The 21,983-nt window shown below is 37.9% G+C and overlaps 1 protein-coding gene across 2 annotated transcripts in view; it reads left to right on the top strand.

Moving 5' to 3' along the window:
* LOC122885592 (receptor tyrosine-protein kinase erbB-4-like) overlaps positions 1–21,983 on the top strand; it is a 329,729-nt gene that overhangs the window by 285,994 nt on the left and 21,752 nt on the right. For both annotated transcript variants that reach the window (XM_044216868.1, XM_044216867.1), the window contains exon 21: positions 19,510–19,665. In XM_044216868.1, the coding sequence (XP_044072803.1) occupies positions 19,510–19,665 (156 nt within the window). The remainder of the gene's footprint in view (positions 1–19,509; positions 19,666–21,983) is intronic.

The following is a 21,983-nucleotide window of genomic DNA, read 5'->3' as shown; positions in this document are numbered from 1 at the left end:
GTGTGTGAATTGGATGTTAATGGGGATTTTGTATCTAAATAAAATGTGTGTGCATGCATATGTGTGTGTGTGTTTGTGCATTCCTGGTTAGGTAGGTAGGTAGATATGTAGCTCTTTATTTATCTCTGAGGGGAAATTTCAGTAATGAACGAGTCGATGAATGAATGTGTGTGTTTGAGTGTGTGATGATGTCAGGTTGACATGTCCTGCCCCTTTGCTAGAGACAGGTGCCAGGCTCTGTGACATCTCACCCCTCTGGGTTGCCAGTCTCCTGCCAGACCTTTGAAGGAAGGACTTAAGGGAGAAACTGGTCCATTATGAGGGGTTTTTGGACTACTTGTCGTACATGTCACATACAACAATCTGATCTGAAAAGTGTAGTATGTAGTATAGTAGTAGTAGTTTATACTGTGTATATGTAGCCTTCTTGAAGCATATTTCAAATCTGTACCATCTCTTTTGAATAGTATTAATATTCAAAAGATATGCGCAATATTGTGTGTCATCTGATTGACTATAAAGTGCCCAATTTTTATTAGGCTGTCAATTGACCAACCACAACCCATATTCCCTGCAAGTCTAAAACCACTGATTCCCCCTTTAGAGTAAATTATATAATAATCTTTTACACCATGTGTCTGCAAAAATGTGCATGTTAATGATGCATTAATGAATTTTTGACTCTCTAATGCTTTGGAATATGGAGTCCATATTCATAGTTATAATTTTATGAGAAGACAAGAAAATTGTAAATAGAAATATATGGTAAGTACTTCATTAATTAGCCTGACTTAATTTACAAAAAAAAAATTGTTTACCATGTCATGGTTATTGTGGCAGGACATTAGGCATTTTAGTGGCTCTTGTTTTTCTAATTGAAATACTCTTGAACCAGAGACCATGACTTGACATATTTCTTATCTGCTAGAACCTATTTTTGAGTGAACACATATCAGCAAGTGCTTGATAAAGCCGAAAGTGTGCACACTTCCCAAACTATCAAGTGAGTTACCGGAAATCTTTTGGTGTTGTAATAATGCACTTACCAAGATGAGAGAGGGTAACTGTGGGGAAAAAAGCAATCAAAGTCAAGTACAACCAACATGCCATTAAACCTTTTAATGATCTCAACCTCTCCATTACGGTTCACTGCAATTAGAAATAAAATTCTTTCACGGGTGTGGACTCATGATGTAGCTGTTTGAGCGCAGGTCAAGTTATATGGTCATGCATACGGACCTGCACCATCTGTTATTTTCAGTGGTGTCTGACTCATACAGAGGGCATTGTAAAGCATTGGTGGGCCCCTATTTCTTGCAAAAAAATGTCCCCACTTTGTTTCTTTTTACAATGAGGCATAAGTAAATAAATTCACTTTTGTGAGTCAGAGATAAGATACACCAGTCATTTTGTGCCTGTTAGCTATTTTTACATTACATTATAGTTTTTTTATTTAAAAAATTATATTGTACTTTTAAACAATAAACAGTGGTAGTGTATATTGTTGTTATATATTGATGTGAATAGTTGCAGAATTATGCATTTTATACCTATAGTGTGTAGTTTTACTAGTACTGAACAGTGGAAAGGTGGCAAGTTACGTCATCTAAACATTTGCTGACTGATCTGCTACTTGACTGATTCAATCAATCAAGTGGTTGTTTGTTGTTATTTGGCTGTTGTGTGTGGCTGTGTGCACTTTCTGGTTTATCCTTACTTTGAATAGCATTAGCCATTGTTGAGTGATGTTTTCCTAGCATAGATATACAGTATTGGACATTGATGCATCCCTGCCATTTCATAATGATAAGTCACTGCCATTAGTTGTTAAGGTGTATACAGTTGTTTAATGTAGATTAAAATGGCCAAAAAAATACTGTAGTGCCATGATGAACATAACTTATACACTAACTTTGTCTCAAGCTAATGCTTGTTTGCTTATCTCAATGGGACTTTGTAAGCATACAAATGTGTACTTTGAGTCAAATTTGAATAGTGTTTCACTTTCCTTGTCCTTACCAGTTCTGCACCCCTGTGCCTGGGGACCCTGCTTGTGCAAAGATTCATATCCAACCATATCTGAAATGCCAAAACAGTATATTTTGAAAGCTCACCACTTTTTTCAAAGTCTCTGAAGATGGTCTGTGGAATTGTCACAGCTCAAGGTTGTTTTGGAGTGTCATCAGTATCATCTGAGAAATAACGCAAATAAAACAAAACTATAGAAAACCTGTGCCGCTCATTTGTCCTGCTCACACAGGGTTTGGCATTGTTGAATCTGTTATCATGGCCGAGCCAGGATCCTCCCGTTACAATATGGCTTTTGTTAAAACTCGTCGACGGGATGCATGCACGTCTCGCACTCCCTTCAGCTAACCGGGGCTGGCTGTTAGGGCCTCACACTCTTGCTCCCATACACATGCACAGCGACACATCCCAAAGCTCAGGAGAGAAAGCCGTATAATGTTGATGGCAGCATCCAGTCCTCATGTTCTCCAAGGCTTACCACACAATCACCTACAGCCACACACACACACACACACATACACAATGAAAAGTACCTGTGTGCAAGCAGTCAAGAGTCCACACTTGCAGAGGGGTTCAATAATATACAGATGTACATGCACACATACTCACACACCTCTTGGATTGGCCAGGGATACTGTATGTATTATTTACTGGAACTACAGGGGACAGAGCAAACTCAGAATGAATAAACACTGTCTTGGAGGAGAGAGAGAGATGGGGGGGGATGGAAACAGAGTCAAGAACTTGAGGAATCGACAAAGCAGTTCTATTCTTATTTATTTAACCTTTCTTTCACCATGCAGGCCTGGTAAGACTCTTCACCAGGAGCAAACGCACTGAAAGAAACAAAAAATAATTCTTATATCTTCTTACCCTTACTACCTGGAAGCATTTCTATGTTTTGCATAATGGTTTGGTTCACCCAAATTGTGAAAAAACATATTTTTTCACTTACATCTAGTGGGGAAGCTGTGTAGAATGTGTCATCCACAAATTGCAGTGTTGGTTGTTCCACATGTCTGTGTCCCTGGGCAAGACACTGAATCCCAAACTGCTCTCAACGGTCAGGCCAGCACCTTACATTGCAGCTTGCTGCCATCAGTGTGTGTGTAAATGAGAGGCAAATTGAAGTCTTTTGATAAATGCACTTTATAAATGCAGTATATTTGGTATTTAGCCTTGCAGATAGTTTTGATTGTATCTGTTTTGGTTTTGAGATATTTAAAAGACAAGATTTCTGACTCCAACCCAATTTAGTGAAGTTCAGTTCCCCGTCATTGTCTCTGCAAAATTTGCAAACATCACTGTGAACACATTTAATGTGACCTTTCTACCAAAGAAAAACTCCATATGAAAACTGTTGATACAGTGCTCTGTGGGTAATTTTTTAAATGTATTTTTTAATGCATTGACCAACACAAACTAAATTTCATTCACCTCCATTATATTGAGGCTTAACATGGTGCTACACGATTTGTGTATATTTGTAAATGTCTTTAAATGACATCAACAAACACACTTGGATACACATTCTTAGCATCACCCCATTCCGTGGAACTCCTGCTTGATTGCCAAGCTGCCAGCCTCGCAACAGATCAATCATAGATCACAGTTAATGTCTCCCATTACGGCACCCTGTGATTGCCCTGTTATTATCCCACTAATTATGACTATCATCATTATTATCATTTCTCTATTACAGTTCATTACTCCAGACCCGAAAGAGGATGGTATAATGGTCTAAGTGGCAGTTATTCCATGTATTGATTGGTGATTGTTGCATGCTGTTTTCTCTTCTGCTGAAGCTGTCTGATAAGGCTCACAGGCCACTCCACCAGTTATCCCCGGGTCTGTCCAACTGGCCTGTAAACTGGCAAACTATTAGTACACATAACATTAAGGATGGATAGAAAGCAGGAAGGCAAAGGGAAGTACTGTACTTCACTCATAGGACTGACTGAAATGTAAAGACAGTCTTTGCTGTGCTTTGCTTTGTGGTTATCACTGGTCAAACAACTACCAATCTATTGAAAAGAAAATGTTAAGTTAAAAGAACAGGCCTGCAGAAAAACATTTTTACTCCAAGGAAGATTGCCTCAACCTTCTTTTATCCTTCATTCCAATGAGCACATTTTCTTTTCAAACAATCATACACGCAGATCAGTGTAAAACTCTGTATCAACACACATTCTAGTACCCTAAACAACAAGCTGCTACCAAATCTGTTATTTTCAGACAATCAATAATTTATGCTTTTTCTATTCAAAATGTCATTCAGTTTGATACCGCTCACAATGCTGAACACTGGATATTTACACAGGAGGATTTTTCTTCAGCCAGATTTATGTCTTTTACCTGTTTTAGCATGTTTTGCCAGTTACATCAGAGCCAGCATCTTGTCCAAGTCTCTTTTGAAAGAGATTTTACGACTACCAGGCAGTATCCGCTTAAAAATAAAGAAGTGCACACATTTTAAGGCCCATCCTGTGGGCAACATTGCAGATCAAATCAAGCACAGCTGATGTTTACTCGAGAGGTGTCTCAGCAGTGTGTTTCAACACACCCACCCCTTTGCAAACAACCTGAGGCAATCTCCACACACTTCCTCACTGGAAAGCACAAACAGACTGGGCTGCCTACACTCGAACACAAGCAGACGGATGGCTCACTAGACAGGGAGGCTGTCCCATCTCTGAAAGGTGAATAAATTAGAAGAACCATATCCTCTAAATAGCTGCTGTCTCTCGCAGTCATCAACCTTAGTCAGCAACTGACTCGTAACCTTCTTTGTCGCATGCCAGACGCACAAGCTGTACCAATGTGATTAACGCTGCTGGCAGAACATCAATTTCTCCAGAAATGTCAAGTTTTCATGAATCAAAACAAATGCACTTAGGGTTAGAATGACATTTTAGGAAATAATGCTATACACTTTGAGTTTAATAAGCCAAAGGGTCATATGCTTTTCCCAGCTCAATGAAGAACACATCTACATTAAGTTCAACTAAATATATGCGAAATACATGTACTGGAGTATAGTAACACAATACTCATATGACAACAGAGATCTGATATTAAGTACAATAAACAATCTTATGTTAGTCTATAAGTGTGAAGTAACTCAGCAACACACAAGCAGACCAGTTCCTCTCTGTGAAATCTCATTTTAATCCAGATTTCAACATAAACATACAAAATGCTAATTTTCATCAATTAAAATGTTACTGGGAATCAACATCACTCACAGGACTCAATTATAAAGTCACAAGTGTGATGTGTGGCCTCAGACAGTGGGCCCACTCCATTCATTTTTTTCCTCACAATCTTAACTGAATACAGTTTTCCATGAGTCAGATAGAATTAATATTTTAAGACGCATTGTCTCATATTGCCATATTTGTTTAAGAAATATTCTTTTTAAATTCAAATACTGTACATCCAGCAGGAGGGAACGTTTAATTCATCATATGGGCCTACACATTGATGGCAGGAATTAATCAAAAAGGGGTTTTGATGGTGGCTAAGAAAACCCAACTCAAATGTGAATCCAATGTTTTATCTTGAAAACTCTCTCTCTTTCTGTTTCTCTCCCTCTTCTTTCCCTTTGTCTTTGTCTCCCCCTTTCTATGTGGTGAGTGTAGAATTATGCATCATGATTAAGTTTAGAGTGAACTAAATGAAAAAAATATTAAGACAACAGTTGTAATGTACAGCTAAAATAAGATAGAACTTTATTCCCGAGGGAAATTGTTTTCCCACCAAGCATTAGCCATGTTGATAACCATCACATGCACAGACACAGACTCCTCTACCTGCGACCCCACTGACAAAGCACGTCCTCAAACTATTAGCAAAACGAAAAACCAGCAAGCAACTTACTAACAGCATTACAGTAAATCAAACCTGACTCACTACTTTGCTTTAATGTGAGAAGAACACTGTGACAAAAGTGCTGAAAACCTCAAAGAACAGAAACTCCAATGCTTTGCCAACTTACTAAATCCCCAAAGAGCATAACCTGTCAAAAGAGACTTAAATTAAATCAAATTTTCCTTGTCCATACTTTGTTTCCATGAATAACCTAAATGCACTAGGGCTGTCTCTTTTTCAAAAAAATAAAGTTTGAATGAATGACTGAAATGAATGAATGAAAAAACACTTGATTGGTTCAAACAATTCAAACGCAATCCTATGTGGCCTAATCCTCGACTATGATCTAGAATTGACATTGTGTTCTCTTGTGGTGCCTCCACTGCCTTAGTGATAAGGCAATAAGCTAACAGGTGATTTTACTGTAAGGCGGGTGCAAAAGGCAGCAAACAACCTCACCTTTATCCACAATTTTTCCTTCTGTGATGTTGAATCTGAAATGCTTCCACACATTATTTGTCAGACGGTTTGGTGTCATGATTATCTGTTCAGCATCGCTTGCTAGTTCTCTCCATTTTGCGTTAACAAAGAGTAGTGGCCATGGCAGCTTCTGAGATACCACGCAGAGTCTGCAAAAACAGTAATAGGTCGGCATGGGTTACTTGTGTTTTCACCTACACGTTTCAGATTGCAGTATACTGCACAACAAAGCTTGATAATGTAGGATACATCCAGCTGGTATTGCTGTTGTGCTATCAACAGGTGAGATCCCGACATTGAACTGTAGGTCCATTCCTATGCCAGACACAGAAGCATAAATCTACTTAAAAATCGTGAAAATGACCTCAGTATCCGTAGCTTAGTGCTCAGTTTCAGTTAAAAACATTACTTCAATGAAGTAAATCACAAAAGAAATTACAGAAGTTGGGACGGTGGAAGTGTTTCACCTCTTAAAAGATGTATAGCATTGTTGAATTTGAAGTTCAGATTATGTGATTATAAACCAATAAATAAAGATTATGATGAAGAACCACAGTCCACAGGGCAGTAGAGGAGAAGAAAGAAGAGGAGAGTGAGAAATCTCTAAAGACTTTTCCTGTTGGCCCAAACCACAGCTGATTGAATACAAAACGGCTTCTCTCCTTGAGAGGTCGCATACAATTGTTTATTCCACTTACAATTTGAATATCTTTTTAGGTTATCATTGCCTTTAAGTGGTTGGTAGACACTGCCACACTATATGGTGTCTGTCTATGTATGTATACTTTTTATCCCTTTTTCTGTCATTCATTTGACCTCAGTGGCAAGGATTGTGTGTTTGTGTTAATTTGTCTGTATGATTTACTCTGCATACTTTATTCTGCAATAATGTGTGCCTCATATTACATGTAAACATTTAGATGGTGATTAATTAAATTTTTCATTGGCCATTAAGTCAGTATTATTTCATTTATGGTTGTGGGAGTTGCTTTTTCGCGCAGCATTGTAAAAAAAATTGTATAAATCAATCGTTCGTATCGGCAAGAATGCATTAAAGTCAAAGTTTTAACACAGAAATACACACACACACACACACACACAAGCAAATGACCAAATTTTGTTACATCAATCAAATAAATGCATAGCTTATTACATGCGAATAAGATAACTTTGCTAACTTATTTTCATTATCTTCCTGTTCCATGCACGCAGATTTATAGTTACATATTCTCACCAGTGTGCAGTGTGTCAACAAATTAATTTACAAATATATTTTAACACCTTGCCAAAAAATAGACATTTTATTTGATGCTTATAATTATGTGCACATCGGGAAGAATTGTTATTTGCAAATTGCCTTGTTTAATTGCTTACATACTTTTGTATTTTTTTCACACCAAGTGAAAACAACAGCATTGTGCCCACAATTCTGGGGCTCTAACACACATACATATATGTAGCCTACAACACAATAAGAATATTTTTAAGGGTCAATACCAATACCAATAGTCATTCAATACCAGTAGGAGTCAGTTGAGTTTGTAGGCTTTCATCACCTTCTGGCCCTTCTAATAAAAACTACAAAACTATCAAAACCATTCAAACGCACCACCTGTAATTATTATTGAAGTATTTAGCATGTTATTGTATAACCACTTCAGCAGATATTTGGTTGAATCTCTGCTTTAAATAGCAAGCTTAGCTCCCTCAGTTGTGATTTACTGTTTGTGCAAATTACAGGCTACTGTAATTGAAGAGGACACAAATGAAGTGGGTCTGTACCAGAAATCCGATCATGTGGCTGCAGCTCTTTGGCTGCTGATAGAGGCTGACCACTCATATATTTCATCATGGCACTTTAAGAATGACATTTGCTGCCGTGTGTACTCATTGGCAAAGAGAGTAAGAGAGACAGAATGAGACTGGAAAAGAGAAAGAGCAAGACAGAGAGGGATATCAGTAGATTACACCATGCCAAATACATTAACATATCCATCTGGTGTCTCATTCTTCCTCCACTCCCACTCACCTTGTGTCCCCCGTTGCCCCCATCACTGGGCTTGAGTGGGCCCTTCCAGGACAAGGTCATGTTTTTGGCATTTGTTATGAATCTGCCACCTGATCCCAAAGGTGCCTATGGGGGCATGGCTCACCGGCATGCTGGCAGGGTGGCAGTAGTAACTCTGTAGTGGTAAACTGACAGGAAGCAAGGCTGTACCGTACAATCTGGGTCACACATGCATGCAGACACACAAAGTAACAGCTTTCTTTGGTGCTGGCTTTACTTTTCTCTCCCATTAACCCGTCTCTCTCTGTTTTTGTCTCTTTGCATTACAATACTATCAGGATATAAACTTTTAGCAAAAATAAAATGTGTGTCTGTGTGTGTGCGCTTGTGTGTTTTCCGCAGGAATTGGCAGTGTCATAGTCAGGTTCAAAGTGTGCAACACTGTGCCATGTGGCCCATACCTTACATCTCTGAAATAGACAGAGAAGCAAACAAACAGATGGCATGACTGGAGTACAAATAGTCAGTGAAAATATATAGAAAATATTTCAATATTGCAATATATTTCAGTGGAAATATATTGAAAAATGTGTAAGCGCAAGAAAAGGAGATAGAGAGAGGCAAAGAAATAAAGGATTTGATATAATTTATTGAGTTAACTCTCCAAACCTTATAGCTCAAGTGAGTCCATGCTGTGTAGTGTTTTATCATTATAATAGAGAGCAAAAATCAAGCATTATCTAAAATTAAAATAACATCAGTGGAAAATTCAGGCCAATTGTTATCTTTAAGCAGATGGTTTGTAACTTGTATCTCTTAAGTTATCACATTGACCAAATAATAGTATTTTGTCAACCTGGGAACTGGGTTTGGAAGTCTTATTTATAGCACGTGCTAAAAGCCATTGTTCAATTTAGATAACTGATACCCATGTGATATCCATGTTTTTTGTTGTTGTTTTTAGCATTGCCATGAAAAACAAGCCACCAACATACCATTGAGATTGAGAGGATTTTATTTAGCCACAAATGGCTGCTGGATGGCACACTGTTCCTCCGTCATTTGCCTTGTGTGAACTTTGAATCAGCTGCTCTAGATCTTGCATTCTTTTGTGATATGAAAGTGAAAATGACCCTTGAGGATTTTGATGCATGGACTTCACTTAGAATTTAGTGAACTGCTGTCCCTGCAGAGACAGAGACAAAAAAATAAAGAGTGAGTTGCTGAAACATGCCCTTCCCCAACCATGGTTTAGTATTTCATTTTGACCTATCAGTATGAGATGATTCAATTAACAAGGGGAAAGATGGATGTGTTTCTGCTGAGTGTTTGTATTTCTTTGCCCTCACCATACATACACCTGCTCTTTTTTTGCAGTTTCCTTTTATTGTTTGGTCTTAAATGTGTCACTCTGCGCATCCTACCCTTCTCCCAACCTCCCTTAAACCCTATCAGACCATAAATGTTGATGATATGCTGTCATCCCTCTGCCAACCTCTATGCCTCTTCCTTACCTTATACATCATATATCGTATACACACAGGCATTGCACACTTCCGTAGTGTAAAACTACCTCTAGGTCAAGGAAAGAGACAGTACAAGTAATAAAATGGAAAGACATCAGAAAAGGTGTGTGTATATATATATATATATATATATATATATATATATATATATATATATATATATATATATATATATGTTTATTGTTTTTGCACAAAAAATACCAAAGCAAATTCCTGTATGTGTAAACCTACTTGGCAATAAAGCTGATCCTAACTCTCATATAGTTAGGTGCATATTTCTTATGCAAATGGTACGGTATTGTCAGTGCAAGTTTTCCAAGGCAAACTTGTTTTAAAAATGACCAGGAAGTGATCATGTCACACCCAATAGATTGACATCATCAAAATTGAGAAAAACCACAAATAATTGATTGTCAGATATTGCAAATATTACTTAATAATTTAATAGACACTTTGCTAGCTCTAACCTTAATGTCAGCCGAAATAATTTGAAATCTGTGTATCCATAAAGCACACACCCAACAATTCCCACTCTGAGCAAGCACTTGGCAACAGTGGCAAGGAAAAAATCCCTTTTAACAGGCAGAAACCTCAAGCAGAACCAAACTTTGGGTGGGCAGCCATCTGCCTCGACCGGTTGGGTTGAGAGAGAAAGAGAGAGAGAAATGGACTGCATTTGGTAAATGGACTGCATTTATATAGCGCCTTTTTTAGTCTTCTGACCACTCAAAGGGCCATTACTATGAATTCCTCAGATGGTGGACATTTCTTTGTGTTGAAGCCAACAGTTTTGATTTGGGCAAACAAGAAAGCTACATTTTACATACAATTCTCGACTAAAAAGCAGCTTTAGATGAATCTGCTTTATTTGCATTGCTGTCCTATTGTTCTTTATTTCTCTCTCTGCCTGAGCATTTCTCTCTGTCCCTCTTTTTGTGGGCGGTGAGGTCAAAGGATATCCTTCATACATTCATTCATAAGAGCCAGCTGGATGAAGGGCTTCAAAAATATTAGTTTAACACTTAGGTTTCTCTCAAGCAAAGGGCTCTGGATGTTTTCCTCTCATTTATTGTCACAGGTTTTTGTTTTTGTTCATTTCACTTCATTAAAACTACCGCTTCTGTAAACATTAATTCTACTTATTCAACTAAAAAAATCTAATTCTTAATGTGTACAATGGAGAAGCAGTGTTCTCTCTTCATAGCTAAAATGTATCAGTGCACAAATTATATGCTTAAACTGCTTAATAGGCTTGAGCTGTTTTTACTGGCAAAGTAATCGATAGAGGTTTAGATAAATTTAGATAAAAAAAGAGAGGTTATGGGAATTCTTTGTGGATTGTTGATGGGATTTGTTCTGTTACTTCCTCAGACCCTCAAATCTTTTCATGTTTTTATTTGTCATCCTATTTCTTATACAAGTAAAACTATGCAACCTGACTAAGGGGGTTACTGGATACAAACATGAAATTTCTGCTATATCCCGGACCATTTAATCACATTCATGAGCTGAACTCAGATTCAATTTTGATTTGATTATTCAATTGGAAGCAGCAGATATGAATTCTATGACAGCAGGATTGTTAACTTTTGAAAAAACAGCCGTGGCCAAGTGAGGTCATTCAGCTGCCACAGTGACAGTTACAGGAAAGAGGTTGAATCCCATTTAGAATGATGGCTGCTTGACAGCTCTTCAGCAAAAACACAACTACCTTCCCCTTTTCCCTCAGAGTCATATCCTCATCTCCCACATAAAATATACCACTGTCATGAAGTAAAACAACCTTCTCAAGCGCCTCATGCCATTTGATATTTTTTTACAAATCATTTCTCTGTTATCCATGATTATTCTAGGGTCACAGTAGTATCCATTCTCTCTGTCTTCTGTGATCTCTAAACATTACCCTCTGTAATGTTGACAATAGAAACTGAACTTTGCTCTGAAGTGAATGTACTGAGGAAAATACTTGTGAATGAATGCGTGAAATTATTTCAAGCCTCTGTGCTGTTAAACATCAACCCTGCTGAATTGTCCTTGAGCAGGATCTGTTGGTGAACCTGATGCCTGACCTGACTACAGAGATATACAAAAGTTCTAAAGAGCAATAGATTTTCACACACACCATGTTTTTTTCCACTACTAGTCAAAGAGTGGGAGAGAAAAAAAACAAAAACAAATGACAGCCTACTGGGTAGAGCTAACCAGCAAAACTGCTATGGTATTGTAATCTTATGCAATAGTTATTCACATATGTTAGTTACTATATGCATCTAACTGTGAATAGATTGAATCTATCAGTCATGTGAGCTGTCAATCACAGATGCACCCTGTATGTTTGTAGGGGTGTGGGAAGTAGGATAGAAATGGGCCAGCTCTGCTAATTCTGGGGTAAAAAGCCAATAAACCAGGTTATAAGAGTACCATTCTTTTCATTATGTTTTCTGTGTGTGAAAATGCACATTTACTTTTTTGGAAGAGTGGCAAGTAACTTTATAATACAAATATAAAACAAATCCAGTATTTTGTCATTTGACTGTCATTTATTTTACCTGGGTGATTAAAAACATTTAATTTGGTTATTGGCTCTGTTTATAACTGCATGATAATACCACTATTGCCATAACAACTCTGATTAAGATGCTTAAAACCTGAGAATTCCTTGTAACACTTTGTAACAAATGTATTCAGCCCATGTGCTCAAATAATGAGACAATACTTTTTAAGCATACAGAGTCAGTATTAGTTGGAGAGGTTGGTTCTGAGAGAGCTCAGTAATTCAAAGAAAAAATTTTGAGATTAAGGTCGCCACGCTTGATCTTTTTTTGTGTGTAAATGCCAATGCTTTTTCATTGAATTTTAGTTGGTTTTAATAAATTAAACTTTTTTTTTCATACTTTAAAGCTCATACAATTAAAAAAAAAATTTAAACAAATTTAAACTACCTTTTATCCAACATCATTACCTGAGTATTGGCTGTTGTACCCATCCCAAATAGCCTCATAAATCAGATGGTTAGTTTGACATACTTTGTTATTGGTTGTTAATATAAATGTTTTGCTGAGATTACAGTTGATGGAGATTGTTATGGCTGAGCCAGATAGTAAGACCTGAGAAGCTGACTTCAAAGGAAAGAAATTTACTCAGGCATTAACTTAATTGCAAGACACTGGTTGGTCCAACACAATTTGGTTTTATTTCACCTGGGCGCAAAACAGAACAGAGATACAAGTAAAGATGAAGGCACAATAGATTGGCATTCATCCCAACACACAATGCAATACAAAAAGTATCCCTAAATTTTTAAGAGTGGCTTTTGCCATCTGATTATTAATTAAAAGTGATGATTGCATATTGTGCCACTTTGATTAAACTCATGAGTGTTTGTGTCTGTGTGTTCATATAAGAGGGTCATACTCTTCTACATTGTAGGTACGGCAGTGGAATCTGCATTAAGCATTCATCAGACAGAATAAATGTTCAGACAAATTGTTCATATTCAAGTTGCCCCCTAATGTCATTTTCTAAATTAATTCTGACATGGGAGCTCAAAATGAAATGAAGACCTACCACTTTCATCATTGTGTTATCATCAACCACCCCCCCACCCCCAGAGTCTCTCCTCCACATTTGTCTGATTCGTTTCACCTCATTCCTTAAACAGTGATTCACCTTATCCCATGCCAACTGGGATCTTTTTATATCCAAACCATACATTAAACATGTACTACGTCAAGCGGATGCTGCACTAGTGTCACAAGCCTCCAATAAAACTGCATCATTATTCACAATATGATAACACTAAATAGACCAAATCACCAAACATCCTATGCCCTCCAGAAATACTGGCATCCCAGTTAAAATGAGCAGAAGAGGCTGTACAATAGAAGAGAAAAACAGCACAGATGAGTCATGTGCTCTTGCTACTGAGTATTCACTGTTCAGAATACAATTACTCTCATTCACAGTCATTTTTACAGGGTCTGGTATCCTACACTTGAAAGGACATGTACAGTATCCCACAACAACTGACATCCTTTAGGTAAAAAGCTAATCAAAGTAAATTTTACTGTGATTTGGTATAGCTTTTGGTAATTTACCTCTAGGATAATACTTTATACTTGAAGCGTGAAGAAGCATCATTAATGGATAATGATGGATCTTAGAAGGTATGAGCAAACAAGCAACCAGGAAGGCAAGAAGTGCTGACACTTTTTTTAGAATCCAGGACTTTTGGTTTCACATCATTGTGGGTGAACCTCTCATGCCAAAATAACTTTCACAGGAGCCACCAATGTCCACATTAGAGAAAAGCAGTTTAACAAAATGGTGCGTCAACAACTATTTTTGAACAGTTAACAGGGAACATGTTGTTTTAATCTTAACCATGGATTCCAAATAATTAAAACAGATAATGTATGAATCATCTAACACACAAACACACACACTAAAGAAAGAGAACACAAAAGAGGTTTCCTCATGAATAACGATCAGGATGAATCACCTGATAATAGATTCCTGTGTGTGTATATGTGCGCTGCCTGTGTGTGTTGACAGCTTCCTCTGCAGGTAACTATGTGTGTGTCTATCTTGCCAAAATAAACAACAGTAGGAAGTGCCAGTCGGTGAAAAATGGGCGCCACCTCTCCTCGCTCCTCTCCTATTGATTTAATCTCCAGCCCTTTGCCACCCCCCACCCCACCCAAATCTGTCTTCACAAAACACATCTGAGGACAATCCGTCCGCTTAGGTTTTGTTTGCATGCCTCTATGAAATAAGCATAAATAACCATGATGGTAGGTCAGAATATTTTCTGGGAAAGCAGTAATTCTCTTGACAAGTGAGAGGGCGATTAAGCATTCTGCATACAGACCTGTAGCACTGCTTATGACCTGTTCACCTTCCCTTCTTCTTCTATAAATGAGATTTTCTTCACCACTATTTACACTAAAGAATAACTCTGCTCGTATTCTTTACTTTGAACAAACATACAGTAAGTCAAGCAGAAATCAGTAATGTCTGCCCCCACTGCAGTGACAAAAGCTTACCAGAATGATAGACAGCAATGATGGCAGAGTTGTTGAAGGTTACATAGAAGCCTTTCTTTTTAGATGCAAAACTTTAAAACTGCACTAGCTCGTCGAATGGGACAGCATGTGGCTCATGCAGTTTAGTTAATGCATAAAAATACAAACATGGTGTAAACGTTGGTCTCTTTGTGGTGCCACAGAGCGCCACAGGAAGTCATTCCTGCCTGTAGCCATCAAACTCTTTAACTCCTCCCTCTAAGTGTTAGTCTATATGACCCTAAGTCATTAAACTGGACATTGGATCATTAACATCACTGCAATACTTGACATAATTGTGCAATATTCTGTGTAATACTCCTGTGCAATATTTTAGTTTAAAATTCCCTATTTATTGATATTGATTTTACTCATACCTCTATTATTGCTGTGCAATATCCTCCGTCTCATTATAACCTTAATAAGCTACACTTAACTTGACAGTTCATGCACTATTACCTTATACCGTATTATTATCATCAACCGGTAAACCCACTTGGTACTTCACACTTATTTTATTTTATACTTATACCCACTTGGTACTTAATTTATTTTCTGACCTGTATTATAGTGTATTATATTTTTTGCTAGTACTTCTATTCCTGTGTGCACTGACGTTAAGGCGAGCTGCTGTAACAAAAGAGTTCAATAAAGTATTTCTGTTTCTGATTCTGAAAAACACGAAAAGAATAAGGACTCTTTTTTATGTGACTTTGAAAATGTAGGGCTGTCACGAAATGGAAAGCTTTGTACTTAGGTTTGTGTAACAAACTGGTAAATTGGAATTGTATTTTCCTGAAATTCTATATGATTCAAAGCCTTGACACTGCTCCTAGAATAAAGATTTTTTCCTTGGCTTGCTTTCCCATGTAAAATCTTCATGTGCAGGGTTTAGGGCATAGGCCTGATTCCCACTGATTGGAAAGCAGCCCATCTTTGGAGGTGTGATCATAACAGAGTCTGTCTGAAGCCTGGGATTTTCTATGGTGGCAGGCTTACCTGAAATACAGCTTCCACAACTGGCATCTCCCTGGCTGCCGCATACAGGTTTGCCGCAATTACAAACCTCTGGCAGTGAGTTGTTCTCATCATGTCCACATGGGAGGGCATTAAATGAGAGCAACCAAGTAGAAAAAGAAAAAAAGTTTGTTCCTCACGCACGTTTGCAGCCACTTCCCACTCTGCACACTTCCATCACCTCCCCCTCTCAATCTCATTGTGCTGGCAAATTAAAATTCACGGGTTGCCAAGCCATCCATTCTCCCTCCACTGCTCAATTGTCTCGAAAATTGAGGAGATTACCGGGTGCGATTTATGTACAAATAAGAATCTGTCAGAAACCTGGCAGTGTATTTCATGACACACACACACACAGACACACACACACACACACACACACATAGACTTGATGATTTGGGAGCTGTGGGCAATGGCCAGCATCGGATACCTCAAATCCCAACCTTTAGTCTTTTCAATTCTACCCCTTCTGTATATCATGCTGAGCAATGCATGCTTGCAAGAGCTGGACAAAACACTGGAGAGAAGATACAACTCACACAGAGAGGAATGAAAATCAAACATTATGTGTTTTGATGCTGATCAGCATCCTCTTTGTCTACATTAGTGTCACTTTCCACGTATTCTCCCTTGACTTTGAACATCAGGTCACACTGCAGCACACCCAACATCACAGTTATTGTTAATGCCAGCAATGTTGGTATCAGCTATTTTCAGCTAGGAGATTAGGTATTGGGTATTAGGTATTATCAGCAGGTGAGGTCATTAACTTATTTACATATGAATATTTGCTACATTTAGATTGTAATTGCAAATTATGGGATCTGACCTCTTTGGACTGGACATAGCATAGCAGACATTAGCATAACTCATACTGTGTAATTACCACCAAATGTTTTAGAAACTCATACTCATTGTTGCATTATTGTTGGAAAACAGTTCTATGTTTTTTTATTAGTCACTTAAATGAAGCTGCCAGGAGTTCACAAATCTAGTAACGTATTGCCAAATTGGCAACAATGGTTAGCAGCTGAGCTAACATTTGGCTCGCAACAGCTTATTGAGCTTGAGCCAGTGATAATATTCCTACAAGCAAACATGAACAGCAGTTAAAAGAATGTCAATTACTGGCTACTTGAACATCATACTGTAAGCTATCAAAGAGTGTGCTGTGCCCTTCACCAGGTTTCCATAAATCATAGGTGGTATTTTTAGTTTAGAGCTTCATGGGGTCTGGCACTGCCTCTCTCTGAAATAATTTCCCACCATCATTGCTCTGTACGCAGTTTGGTTTGTATTAAAGTAATAAACAGACATGGAGAAAACAAAATCAAAACAAACAAGCACAAAGAAATCCTTACCTTCAGTGAAGCTATTTCTCTGCTGTTCATCTTCTAATCGATCAATGTCATGACATGAACTGATGAAACTGCCAAATTTTACTTGCTGTCAATAAAATCATAAAACATCTGTGACATCACCAATTTGTTAGTGGCCTGTGGCATATTGTAACAGGATCTCCATCCATCCATCCAATCAGGCAGGTGTCTCAAACATGATGTTAGGCTGAATAGTGAAGTCAATCTGATTATCAGGCTAGACCTTATCAGGCATCTTGAACATATCCTGACTAAATCTCCTGCTATTGGGAAGCCAAGTGCAGTCCACAAGATTCACCACATAATCTGAATAAATGAGTATGGATATCATTCTTGGGGATCTGTGTTCTAAGAGGTTGCAGGTTTTGCGGGAAAAAACGAACCCCACAGTCAGGTATCTCACGGAGTCTATGAGTATATACTGTATACAAATTGATGTAAGACTAAAAAAGGTGGATATTTGTACTGTAACAATAAGTACTGTCGGTGTTTGTGTGTGAAACAATCACTTAATTTAATTTCTACAGTCTGCACTTTCTTTGTCTTTGTATTTTTTTAATTCTCTACCAGCAGAACATGGATGATCTTTTCTCGGTTCTTCTGTCAACTTCTTTCCACCCCCCCATCACACACACGCAGGCACACACATACATATGAAGTTGTATCTCCTTGTGAGTTGCATGTCTGCATGTATGTGCAGGTGTGTGCTGAAACCACATGTTCTCTCCTGGGAGGGAACCAAATGAGGCACTGTGATTACAGCCTTAACAATGTAATCTCACCTCTTAGACTGCCGCCACTCAACCCCACATATCCCTACTCCTCCTCCTCTCTCCTCCTCCATCCACTCCTCCTTTCATTCCAGCCCACTCCAGCTAAATCCAATTTGTTATGGTTTCAAATAAGGCCTTGTTTTTCTCTGCTCTCGCCACTTCAAACAAAGTGGCTCCTGTTATTGCTTGTCCAATTTGAAATAGTCCCCCCCCCCACAATTTCTCTTTCCCTTCAGAGGTCCTATCTTTCTTTCTCTTCAGGTCCACTCGTATAGTGATGCACAATAGGCAATAGGCAGTAGATGTGTAGCACAAGATGCAACTGAAAAAAATTTACACAACTATACAGAGCTGTTATATTGTAGCTTGAGGACATTATTGGCATTTTGTGTCACATTGAACTTTTTTATCTGCTTTTGGGGTGATGCCAATTCAGGTACCCACTTCATCTGTAAGTATATGCGTGTGAGTGTGGGTTAGTGTTTATGTGTGACGGGTTGATGTTGGCATTTGAAGGCTGACAGATACTTTTAGATTAACACTGCAGGTAGAATATACTTTTCTTATTAGTAAATATACTCATTTTACTTGAACATTTTGCATTCCCAAGAAATGATTAGTAACAGCCCCTCTTATTGACAAACAAATATATCTAATTCAAGTGTGCATGTTTGTGTGTGTTCACTGTCTCAATTGCAGTCCATGTTTGATGCTTGAAGTTGTTTTGAGGGGCATCTATAATATTTACCAAAAAAGAGGGCAAAGATCCCCTAAAAAAACTATTTTGTACTTTTATCACATGGAAACTTCATCTGAACACCTAAGAATGTCAGAGAAAAATGTCTTTGCCTTTGTTCAAGGCAGATAATAATTATTAATTAAAGTATGGACAGGGAGAAAGAGCATAGAGGTGGTTTTTTAATTGTTCAGTAAATGTATTGAATGAAATGTTTTACTCCAACATTCCTCACTAATATGGGTACTGTTTTTAACTGAAAACCTGCCTCTGGTTATGCTTATGGATGCTGCTATTATTGCATCGGCAAGCAGTTGGCAGTAAAGAGGGCTTTTCCACAGTCTAGTTGTTGATTGATGTGAATTATAACCATAAAAATAACAATGTGGTGGTAATGATGATGACACGAATAATTATAGAAATTCTAATGGGGTCTTGATGGTGGTAGTGATGATAGTGATGATGATGATGAAGACCGATGGTGATGTTGAACAGGAGTCAGACTTGAATGTGCGTGTTTATGCCAGTTTCTGCATACCAGTGCACACTCATGCCTGCAGATAGGTATATTGTATATAAATTAACTTGATGGAAAATAATTGTTGTGTGTTTGTCCGTGTGTGTTGCAGGGGATGATGTATCTGGAGGAGCGTAGGCTGGTCCACAGGGATCTGGCAGCCCGAAATGTCCTGGTCAAATCTCCCAACCACATCAAGATTACCGACTTTGGTCTGGCTCGCCTGCTGGATGTTAATGAGAAGGAATATAATGCTGATGGTGGAAAGGTAAATCCTGTCATCACTTTGTGACACATAATTTCAGACAAATAGTCCCACAAATAAACAAATAACTGGACATCTTTGAGCCTCACACTGTACCATGCAAGACTATGGAGGGTAGAATGAGCCCCTGGAATAATTTTAAATGTTTTGGGTGTAGTATATGTAGTATATTTATTCAATGGATATATTTAGAAAAAAAAAGCTTAAAGAGATAGTTGAATATTTTGGGAAATACACTTTTGCTTTCTTGCAGAGAGTTAGATGAGTGGATGGATATCTGTGCGGTAATTATGAAGCTACAGTTAGCAGTCGCTTAGCCATATATATTAACTATTTCATGGTCGGGAACAGTGATTTCTTACTGTGTGTTCAGACAGAACATGAAGCAAATTTTAGAGACGGCGCAATTGCGTGCAAAGTAAATGAAAAGACGCAAGTAGACACGACTTTGCCGGGGCAGCTTGAATTGACACGAAGACGCGTCCGCTTGAATTGCTGCTCAAGTTGAAAATGCTTAATTTGCACATATCCATGGTCCTTATAAGGGCTGTTTTTTTTTTTTTTTTTTTTTTTTTGTCTGACTGGCCCATAAAACAGATTGAAACATGTGCCACGTGCCTTTTGTTGAAACATGTTCAAATTTTCATAAAGTTGATGCACTTGTCAGTGTCACTTTTCGTGAACCGACCAAACACAGCCTGGATGGGGCAGGACATTAAAAAAAAGGTTGACATGCTACAGTAAACTTTCGAAATGTTGAACTCATTGTTATGAGTCAAGGAATCATTGAGGGCATGCCTCACTTTGACATGATGTCGAGAGTACAAAACAGAATAAATACACACAAAAAATAAGTAGGGAGGCACTATAGGCACTATTGTCAATAATATCACTGGCTATAGAAAATAGCATTTATTTAGTCTTGTTTGCATTCAGGACTAATTTTAAATAAAAAAATGCATCTTGCAATTTGTCAAAGGTTTGTTATCAGAACGATCATTTCCCAAAATCACACATTGCTGTCTATGAGACAGGTTGTCCTAAAACCATTTACAGGACTTAATAATCAAAACCAATATCACATAGACTCTGTAGGAGCATTGCATTATCAACAGTGTTAAATGCTTTTGATAAATCAACAAAGAGGGCAGCACAATATTTCCCTTTGTCAACAGCGGATACAATATCATTTATAACCAAACTAATACTATACTATTACTTTGTTTTAGCTCTGAAACCACATTGGAGTGGACATAACATCAAATTTCTTGAGAGGAAAGATTTGAGCTGATTATTAACTAATGACTCCAGGACGTTAGCAAGACACGACAGTTTGGAAATTGGTCGATAGTTATTTAATCACCACCCTTATGCAGTGGGACTACATGTGCAGATTTCCAGATCTGAGGGATCTGAGAAATGGAGAGGTTACTAACTTGCAATTATTGACAAGTTAGTACTTAGCAATAACAAATTAAGGACTAACCACCAGTGTAGACCATTTTTCTTGTACAAGGATTTAATGAAGGAACAAACCCTACAAAAATTAAACTGCTGTATTGTCCAATGGAATTATTATACTAGTGGTATATAGTATACTATTATGTGTTTCGCGGGGGAGTTCAGTGGGCTGGTCTGAGTCAAAAGGTCCAGGGCCATTTTTCATTCCCAGTTCAGCTCTGGTCCTTATGAATCTGCTCTCATGAATATATAGAGACGAGAGGAAAAAACAGACAAAGGAAGGAAATATCAGTGAAAGTTCTGGGTTGAGTCAAATATGTGTGATTGGCACAAGGCAAAAATTTGCTTTGCTTTCTTTCTGAACACACTTGTAGAGTCTCCGTTGGTTGCAACATCACAGTGACAACAAGACTCCAGGTCACTGCTCCAGGCCAAGAAATATCTAGCATATAACCCCCTACCTGCCTGTCTACCTACCTACTTACCTACCTACCTGCGCAAAGCAAAATGTCAAACTATTCATTTAAAATTTGGTTTACATTTCTATTAGGCAATTAAAATACTATCGGTAATGGTTAAGTAGTAGGAATATTAGTGTATCTAGTGAAAATAGTAATATTTATAGCAGTACTGTGAGTATTATTAAACCAGTACTGTTAGTGGCTGTATTGGTGGTTGTGGTGGTATAGTTGCTGTTTTACTGTATTGTACTAATATGAACTATATAACCATTTGAGCCTGCAATGAATGACCTTGTTATCAGCTTGTATCATCTGCTGTTTGATGTGTTTGGTTTTAGAGGTTCATTGAAATACAATATTATTGAATTACTATTTTGGACCATACCACTGACATGTTGT

This window comes from Siniperca chuatsi, linkage group LG12, assembly GCF_020085105.1.
Source record: "Siniperca chuatsi isolate FFG_IHB_CAS linkage group LG12, ASM2008510v1, whole genome shotgun sequence".
In the NCBI taxonomy this organism is placed as follows: Eukaryota; Metazoa; Chordata; class Actinopteri; order Centrarchiformes; family Sinipercidae; genus Siniperca; species Siniperca chuatsi.
Note: the sequence above shows the minus strand (reverse complement) of the source record. Positions and strands in the feature narration are given on the sequence as shown.